Source organism: Onychostoma macrolepis, chromosome 01 (assembly GCF_012432095.1).
Source record: "Onychostoma macrolepis isolate SWU-2019 chromosome 01, ASM1243209v1, whole genome shotgun sequence".
Classification (NCBI taxonomy): domain Eukaryota; kingdom Metazoa; phylum Chordata; class Actinopteri; order Cypriniformes; family Cyprinidae; genus Onychostoma; species Onychostoma macrolepis.
In genome coordinates, this window is record NC_081155.1 from 47699014 (window position 1) to 47709455 (window position 10442).

Below are 10442 nucleotides of genomic sequence, written 5' to 3' on the forward strand. Positions count from 1 at the left end.
CTATAAATGTGAGAAAACTGTGTCCAACATTATTTATTAAACATAGGATAAGTAGTTGTCCTGCTGTTTTTCCCTTTGATATGCTCATTGGACTTTGAGTTACAGCCATTTGAAATGTGCCGTTTTTTCCTCTTCCAGGGGGCACTTCTGGTCCGCTGGGGGTGAAAAGGCAATAAAACCTATACAGATGTACTATCTTTGTCATGGACAACAAACTGTTGTCACATTTATGCCTGAACATTTTTATTGATTTCTGCCCCTTTCTGTATTTACAACATGCGTATGTTAGGTTTTGATGGTGCTGTGAGACTCTGAAAACAGAATACAGAAATACAGTAAAAATGTACACAAAAAAAGCTAAAAGTAACATGTCTAGGCAACATATTATTTCTTTATATATCATTCATTTTCCTTTAGCAAAATGGCAATGGGTGAACTTGCATGTAGTGTTGGGAAATAATGATTCTTCTTCATGATTTTTTGTTGTTGTTTTTTTGTCATGCTTGTCTATGTCCCTATTATAAGCTGCTTATTCCATGTCTCCAAACAGGTTTCAGTTGTTATACAGCACCCTACACTAGGACACAGGCATATGGCCACAGTTGTTTTTCCTCAGCCCAGGGCTGAAGACCAAAAATGATTTTTTCCCCTGTGCATCATATTTCGTTTGATTATTATTACTCATGGTTATTTAGTCTTGTTGTTGGTTGAGGTGGAGCTCATTTTGAACTATTTTGTAGACAACTGTATCTAATGATCATTGTCAATATGAGTTAATCTGCTAATTATTTTCTCTGTCACTCAACTGATTGTTTGGTTTGTAAAAATTATGGAAATAGTGAGAAATTACACATTACCCAAAAATATATCATCACAAATACTGTGAACAGTTGAAACCTCAAAATTAAAAAAAAAAAAAACATAGCAATTAAGCAACTAAAAAAATGCAAATCTTACAATTTTCTAAACTGGAACCATGACATTTTTTCCATTAAAATGATCAACTTAACCATCCCCATTTCTTGCATTGTTTGGTGTGGCCTCTGAAAACACCCTTCTCAACACAAGAGAAATGAACATGTTGGCCTTCGGCTCTCTTTTGGCTAGGAGACTGATGTTGTTTAAATGGAAGGACCCTATTCCACCGACACAGCCACTGGATCAGAGAAGTCATGGGTCATCTTAAGTTATAGAAAATCAGACAAACATTCAGAGGGTCTATTGGGACATTTTATAAGATCTGGCAGCCTTTTTTAACTTTTGTGGAGGAGATGGAAGCACACAACATGGCAATGTAAAAGAAAGGGAACCTTTATTATACCTTTACTTCATGCTTTTTATTTTCTCTTTACGGAGGGGGAGGGGTACTGTATAATGTGAAAACAAATTTGAAAAAAACCTTGAACAAAATGATCAACTTATAAATCAACAAATTGGCTAATTATTTTGGCTGTACTTATACTGTAAATATAAACTACTGAGTAGTTTTATTTATACCAAAATGCCATATTTTACAATCTCTTCATGAGCTGCAAGTTCAGTAAAAAGTTTTTTTTCTTCTTCTTTGAACTGTAGCCTAGCACAACTACACAGTGGCATGAGAAGAAACAAATCATCTACGTAGAGGACAAGTACCTCAAATCTATACTTTAGTACAGTACAGTACTTAGCCTTACAATAAAGCACTGGATTTCCAGCACTGACTGGTTGTAGAGGCATGCATGCATTCATTTCTATGTAAGTGAAAAAAGACAGACACTACACTTTGGTTATATTTATAATGTGATTAACAGCAGATTTTATTACATGCTTTAGATTCAGGGTTAAGGTCAAGGTCACTGTCAAGAAAAAAAAAAAAAGGTGTCACAGTCTTGTGGATTACAGTTCGTCATCAGAAATTTCGAAGTCACTGTCATAGTCATCAGCTGACAGTTTGTTTAAGAGGTTGTTCTCAGCTCCAGACAAAACTTGCAGGTAACAGTCTCTTGCTTGCACCCTCATTTCTCTGATTTTACGTTGCTTTCTGTGGATGATGCTCTGCAGACCTTTCAAACCCTCTTCACTTAGGCCACATTGCGAATCTTAAAAGAATGAAATAACAAAATAACATTAAGCCTCCCTTAGAAACTTTATAAAGTCATCATTGTTGTGTATGTTTAATAGGGCTGCCCCCTGATACTAACGCAAAAATGTTAAGTCTTTCAGAAAAATCATAGTTGGATTAATTTGTATTTAATATGTCCCTGTTACATAGTAATTACATACGTGGGGCAGGAAATTCAAAATTGGAACACTGAAAGAGTTTATAAGGACAACTCCAAGCAAGATTGCCAACTTTCAGCTACCAATTGGATAGAGATTTGGGCAAAGTATAATGATGGCTCATACAGTTACATCCACTTATGATACAATAAAATGTGTTTTCATTACTAGGCTTTTTACTTTAATGATTAGACAGGACACGTCCTCTATGTAGTTATAGGAATATGGCATTTAGTAAAAATCAGAATCTTACTATTGAAATCAAAATATTCTAACAGTTATGATGCTCAAAGAACTTATAACATTCTTTCTCAGCCCTGGAACTGGAACTGAGTCTTTTGTGAGTCCGTTTTTCAGGAAAATCTTTGGTTAGGGGCAACCCTATGCTTAAGTTTGTGCCATATATTACAAATACATACTTTTCAGTGTCTCACTGGCAAACAAGCAGGACAGTTCTCTGAGGGTACCAGCACGAGTTGAAAGATATTTCCAATGGTTGTCCATCTCTGCAACAAGAATCTTCTGCTCCTCCTGAAGTCTCCTTAATGACATGATGATGTTGAATGCCTTTCTCTTTGTTCTTAGATCGACAGAATCTGGAACGCATGAGAAAAACTTATGTCATATATCAACCTTCAAAGAATCTTTAAAATCATATGGGGTTGCAGACTGACATTTGAGGCATTGTGGGTAATGTGTCAGTATGTATAAGAACTGTCAGAAGACTAGTGTACATACCACTGTGTGTTAGCTGCCATGGCCAAGCTGTCTCACCAGACAAAATGGTTTCAGTGTTTGGAACCATTCTGTTGTATTTCTCTACAACTGATGTCAGGATCCCCTTCTCCTCCCTGATCTTGCGGCGGATCCTGGCACGACCTTTGTTGCCATCTGTATCCTTATAGGAACGTCTCTTGATACTCGCCACCAGCACCTCAATTCTGCTGGCCAAGGCATCAACATCATTTGTGGTTGTTGTTGTTGCTGCTGAGAAAAAATGTGAGGGAAAAATTACAATAACAGTAACAATTACAATTATTCATATATATATATATATATATATATATATATATACACACACACACACATATATATATATATATATATATATACAGTGAGGAAAATAAGTATTTGAACACCCTGCTATTTTGCAAGTTCTCCCACTTAGAAATCATGGAGGGTCTGAAATTGTTATCGTAGGTGCATGTCCACTGTGAGAGACATAATCTAAAAAAAAATCCAGAAATCACAATGTATGATTTTTAACTATTTATTTGTGTGATACAGCTGCAAAAAAGTATTTGAACACCTGTCTATCAGCTAGAATTCTGACCCTCAAAGACCTGTTAGTCTGCCTTTAAAATGTCCACCTCCACTCCATTTATTATCCTAAATTAGATGCACCTGTTTGAGGTCGTTAGCTGCATAAAGACACCTGTCCACCCCATACAATCAGTAAGAATCCAACTACTAACATGGCCAAGACCAAAGAGCTGTCCAAAGACACTAGAGACAAAATTGTACACCTCCACAAGGCTGGAAAGGGCTACGGGAAATTGCCAAGCAGCTTGGTGAAAAAGGTCCACTGCTGGAGCAATCATTAGAAAATGGAAGAAGCTAAACATGACTGTCAATCTCCCTCGGACTGGGGCTCCATGCAAGATCTCACCTCGTGGGGTCTCAATGATCCTAAGAAAGGTGAGAAATCAGCCCAGAACTACACGGGAGGAGCTGGTCAATGACCTGAAAAGAGCTGGGACCACCGTTTCCAAGGTTACTGTTGGTAATACACTAAGGCGTCATGGTTTGAAATCATGCATGGCACGGAGGTTCCCCTGCTTAAACCAGAACATGTCCAGCCCGACTTAAGTTTGCCAATGACCATTTGGATGATGCAGAGGAGTCATGGGAGAAAGTCATGTGGTCAGATGAGACCAAAATATAACTTTTTGGTCATAATTCCACTAAACGTGTTTGGAGGAAGAAGAATGATGAGTACCATCCCAAGAACACCATCCCTACTGTGAAGCATGGGGGTGGTAGCATCATGCTTTGGGGGTGTTTTTCTGCACATGGGACAGGGCGACTGCACTGTATTAAGGAGAGGATGACCGGGGCCATGTATTGCGAGATTTTGGGGAACAACCTCCTTCCCTCAGTTAGAGCATTGAAGATGGGTCGAGGCTGGGTCTTCCAACATGACAATGACCCGAAGCACACAGCCAGGATAACCAAGGAGTGGCTCTGTAAGAAGCATATCAAGGTTCTGGCGTGGCCGAGCCAGTCTCCAGACCTAAACCCAATAGAGAATCTTTGGAGGGAGCTCAAACTCCGTGTTTCTCAGCGACAGGCCAGAAACCTGACTGATCTAGAGAAGATCTGTGTGGAGGAGTGGGCCAAAATCCCTCCTGCAGTGTGTGCAAACCTGGTGAAAAACTACAGGAAACGTTTGACCTCTGTAATTGCAAACAAAGGCTACTGTACCAAATATTAACATTGATTTTCTCAGGTGTTCAAATACTTATTTGCAGCTGTATCATACAAATAAATAGTTAAAAAATCATACATTGTGATTTCTGGATTTTTTTTTTTAGATTATGTCTCTCACAGTGGACATGCACCTACGATGACAATTTCAGACCCCTCCATGATTTCTAAGTGGGAGAACTTGCAAAATAGCAGGGTGTTCAAATACTTATTTTCCTCACTGTATATATATACACACACACACACACACACACATACATATACACTAGTAATTTCCTCACCGTCTGCCCACTCCTTTACATCACTGATCCAGTCTTCCAGTGGCTCTCTGTCACTGCCAGTTCGACTTTCATAGACTCTAGGTTTTGCAACTGGCTTTGCAGAGCTTTTGTGGTCTGCAATGACAAGCAATCACAGATAGCACAAAAAAAAGAACCAACTGTTCAACGCACAGCTTTTAAACACTAATAACATACATTAATGAACATCTAAAACAAATTCTACTGTTATTACCTTCTGATAACGACGGGTCAGTGCGGTGGCCAAATTGTTGAACTTTTGCTGATTCCAGCGCATGGCCATGAGAGTCAGCATGTCTATGCGTCCTGCAAACACAGAGAATATCATGTTACCATATTCCCCCTACTTATTATTTAATAATGTAACTAGTGCAGTATGTGGTCATTTTACCTGCTTTGGACATGTGTTTTGTGGTCACTGCAATCCTAGACAGGAAAGCATTGCACTGTTCCACCTCCTCCCCTAGTGTTAAACCAGCCCCATCCTGACATGCCCACTCCATTTCACCTGATTAGGAATAAAACAATTAAAAATAAAAATAATAATGCTGAGAAAGTTTTGACATTCATTTGCAGATGTTCAGTTTTGATAATCACATAGCAAAGTTCACCTACCTCGCATTTAATGGGCTTTGGCATGGAAGACTGAAAGGAAGGGCTTCATGTTAAGAAGGTGCTGGAGCTCTGGGCAGCTTTTTGCAACTCTTTGGAGGTAGGGCCAATATTTGCAGGTCACATCCATACAAAAAACAGTGATTTGCCTACTGGCCAGCTTTTCTTGCAGGTACAGGGGATAGGCAAAAATTTCACCCCTGTACATATTTAAAGCACAGAGCAGCACTCCGTGTCGACACACCGCAAGCTCCAATCCCTCCTCGTCTACCTTGCTGGCAGGTCTTTGGGAGGTCTCTCTGGCTGCTGACCGCTCCCCTCCACAAACACCTCTTCCACTGACCTATAATATGGAAAATGGTTGATGAAAATAAGACTCTCCTAAACAAACTCTTCAGTAGGAGGTAAGTGTAGTCCTGTATATAGTCTAATCGTCTGCGATTTTACATGTTTGGATGTCTTGTGAATGTAGTCCACAAATCTTGTCACATCTTCATCCTTAGCTATAAAGACGTCTTCAAAGATGGCCTGTTCTTCAGATCTAAAAAAATAATAATAATAAAAAATACAGAACAGGTACACAAAAGTTTATGATACCTTGTAATCTAATTTTACTTGGTACACATTAAAGAGATATTTTTTCTTATAAATATTGTTTCAACAGTGTGATATTATACACAATTTGAAATACCTAGCTGCACTCTTGAAACGGTAATGCTTGCGGTTTCCATCTACTGAAACTGCCAGCATATCTGGGGTGCACGCAGGACAGATGAAAGGCTCTTCCTTGCAGATTTTGTCCAACTCATATCGCACAGCCTCCCACTCAAAAACACTTTTCTGAAAACTGTCTGTGGAGAACTTGCCAGTCTATTAAAATGAAGGAAACCAACAGCTAATAATGTACAAAAAATACATTAGCATTAAAACATATTACGTTTCATCCCACAATACAAAGAGATTAACAATACTGAAGGATAAATAAATTCAATACTCACACGATCCAGCATTCTTACAGTCCTGGTGCTGCCATCTTCATTTCTTCAAATGAGAAAAAGACATCTGTGGCATAAATTGTGGCAAAGTGAAGGGTCGCAGGCCAGTAGTCACTTCGATTTAGGTCGACCACTCCAGCAGCCCAACTCAGCACAGGCATGCTTAGATCATATCGTCCTGGAAAAATCAAAAACACATCCACTTTAACGTAAACCTTATGTGATTAATCAGGGTTTGGATTCTTTAAACAATTTTTACATTACTTTGTATACGTTTTAAACATTACTCAGAAGTCATATGTAGATTTTACATACAGACCTGTGCCAAACTTATGGGAGTAGAGCATGTATAGATGTTTATCTTCACACCCGTACCATTCATTGTGATCACAGCAACAGTCTTCCCTGGGCTGAGCCTCAATGACTCTGATGAACAACCACACATTTTGTCAGGAATCTCCACAGGTACAAGCCGTACTGAAAAAGATCAAACATGTGAATTAAGATCATTTGTATTGACTGAGTAATATAACAGTGTAATGGTTCAATGGTAATGAAGTACATTGTTGAAAAAGTATAGAAGAGATGCTCAAAAAGCTTCAATTCAATATCAAACAATACGAGACAAAAAGCCATTATTTAAATAGTAAAGCTTATGAGGCCTAACGATTCTCAGAATGAAATGTATGTTGTACGCTCACAAACCAGAACTTACCACAATGGGAAAGAGCCTTATCTACAACAAAAGTTGTTGGAGGCAGTGGCTGGTAGAGTCCAGGAGTCATGGCATCTCGGTTATAGAGAACATGTCTGGTGTGCATGCTGACATCACATTCAGCACAGAAGACAGTCACAACACCGGACAGCAGCTGGATTGCTCCCACACTGTTGGCAGATGCGTGTTGCCACATTTCCTTGTGCCGCAGCGGTGTTCACCAGACGGGGTCTCTCTGCCCTCCACCTCTCTGAGAAGAGACTTTGTCGTGTGCTCCAGCTCGAGGAAGCTGGGAGAGGATCTCTTGAGGCTGATGCCTCATCATCTGAGATATCGCTCAGTGAGTTCTGGAGAACTTGCAGAAAACACTCTGTTAAAATAGTATGGAGCATTTAAAAACAAAACTTTAATACATTAAAGTGTACTGCATGGAGTGCCTTTGACTGTGAAAAGGACAGTATTCTGGCAAATTTTAAAAATGTAAATTTACACAATGAAGTACACACCAACAGTCTCTGGAGCAAAGGTCACCTCACAGTTAGTGTCAGGAGCATTGATGGGAGGATCAGTTTTCTGAATGTGATCAGCTGCACCAGATTTAAAAAAAACAAACAACATTGTTTGTTTACATGTTTACAACATTTTCAACTTGTCCCAAGGCTTGTGGCACAATTTTACCTCCCTTATAACCAGCCTGAAATGGCCAAAGCTCACTGTTTAATGTTTAGCTAGAGAGAAGGGCTAGCAGACATTTTATTTCCCAAACCCAAATATGGACAGCACAGTTACTTGCAGTTATCTATAAGGTGTCATAAACAGATGAAAGCAGATAAGAATGCTTGCTGTAGAAGCAGATCATTTAAAAAAAGAAACAAGCTGGTTGGCTACTGACAACACACTCAGAACAAACACAGCCTTACCAAGACCAATATTTTAGTGTAGTTTATACTGCTTTACACAAATACTGCATGCAATCAATTTATTTTCATATCAAAAATCAAAAATCAAATGAGTGGTTCTAGTTTGATTGTTTCCCTGACACATTCCTTGTTTGATACATTCATAAGTGCCTAATCAATGTAGATATTCAATGGATCTTGAATGAAAAAAATATACTCACCCTTATTTGACTGATTCCTGCTTGATCTTGGCCTTGCGTAGACAATGTTTCCATCAATGTCTCTCTTTCTCCAATGCACCCTTGGTTCAGGTGTCTTTACTGGTGCTGCTTCCTCCTCTTCCTGCAGCTCACCGAGCAAGTCATCAAGACTTCGGAGTTCATCATTGAGTTCTTGATGATCAACCAGATTATCCAGCTTCATAAACTGTTCTTGGAGATCTGAATCACTCATGGTGATGGGCAGAAACACAAACAGACAGAAAGACTCACAACAAAGAAGGACAGATACGACAACTAGATATGTAAACAGAGAGAGAGAGAGACAAGTACAGGTTAACAAGACAGACGTGGCTCTTAAAAGTGCCTTTGGTTTGTGTGTGTGTGTGTGTGTGTGTGTGTGTGGAGGGAGGTTAAAATAAAGGAGAATGTTGGAAGCTGGCAAATTTGAAGGACCTGATAAGAGAGGGAAAAAAATATTGAACTCCTTACATGGCTTTGGACAGCAATTTGCAGGGAGGGTGGTACGCTCGCTTTCAGTGCTATCAGGCTAAAGTTAGCATTTTCCAAGATCTCCTACTGCACCTTTAAGTCAGTGATTGACATTAACCTCAGCCCTTGGACGCTGTCCACTTAAACACAGCTAAATAGCTAAAGCACAAAACACTGTGTATTGGCTATGGCTACCAATGACCTGATGACCCGAATAAATTTAATTTGCCTAAAGTCAACTTTGTCTGAGAGCAAATTATATTAATTGTGTGTATTAAGGTATATCCCACGGCAAAACAAAACTTACCCTTTCTTTTCTTCTTCACACTTGGCCCATCCTGACTCAAGGACTGGGAGATGGAAGAGGCAGCAGGTGGAGGACAAGACTGTGGAAGGGAGAGATCTGTGGGGATAAGAGATGGAGGAGAGACAGAGGTGGCAGAAGGTGCTGGTGAACAGATTGAGGTTTTTGTCTTTTCTTCCTCTGTTGCAAAGACTTAGAGCATGGCAGTGGAGGTGGAGGTGGAGAAGACTGTGGAGGAAGAACAGCTGTAAAAGTAGTAGAAGATGGAGGAGAGAGAGAAGTTGGAGAGTGTGGGGAAGACAGAGAAACAAGGTTGAGTATAAATACAGTCTCGGACTCCTTTGTGAGGCTCTCCGGCTGCTCCGCGGTGAGGCTCTCCGGCTCCAGAATGGAAGCACTGCGCTGCTCCTGACGGAGGCTGTTGTGCTGCTCTTATGGGGATGTCACTGTCCAGCTTCTGTGCTGTGGAGGTTGCTTTAATACAAGTTTACATTCATTTCAAATCTGTATTATATTAACAAAGAAAAATACATTTATTTTAAATAGTAATAATAATTTCTGAACACAAATCTTGCTCTTACCCTTAGTCAAGATAAATTCATAAGCCCTTCGCATCTTCTCCAAAACATTTCTTGTGACAGGAGTGGGGTGCAGATGGGTAATTATGTCTGCAACCCACTTATTTGAAGCCTTTTTATTTTGTTTTCCAATAAATAAAATGGGCTTGTAACCCACTGCCTCAAGTTTCCGCACCTGAAATGAACAAATGCAATTACTACACATTAGTTAAACCCACTGAATTATTAGATACATTAGTACTGTATAAAGCAATTTTATTTTAAGGTCATTTAATGTACTTTAAATTTAATCTTGTTTTTTATACGATCAAAGTTCAGTTTCAGATAAGGCCAGAGGTACTCTTTCAGTTTCTACCATTGCCAACATGACTGACTCATTATTTGACAGAGAACACAACTTATTGTTTCTCTTTAGCACAATTTGAAGACAAAGAGTCTTCTTTGTATGACATAAGACTAAGTTTATAAAGGCCACATCATACTGCAAACAGCAGTCTATGATATTTACTATGTGACAAACATGGGCTTTCAGTTACACTTCAAATAACACTTGTGAAAAATCTGCAATTTACTTACTGCAA

General features: G+C 39.3%; 1 protein-coding gene across 1 annotated transcript; it reads right to left on the reverse strand.

The window, feature by feature from the left end:
• Positions 1–1336: 1336 nt before the first annotated feature.
• LOC131544180 (uncharacterized) lies at positions 1337–7440 on the reverse strand. The gene is made up of 10 exons (XM_058782245.1): positions 7371–7440; positions 7031–7132; positions 6677–6833; positions 6052–6201; positions 5932–6003; positions 5263–5354; positions 5031–5144; positions 3001–3249; positions 2682–2858; positions 1337–2081 (listed from the first exon to the last, which is right to left on the reverse strand). Exons 1-10 carry the CDS (start codon positions 7438–7440, stop codon positions 1879–1881), a joined length of 1386 nt encoding a protein of 461 aa, XP_058638228.1. The 3' UTR covers positions 1337–1878.
• Between the last annotated feature and the right edge of the window lie 3002 nt (positions 7441–10442).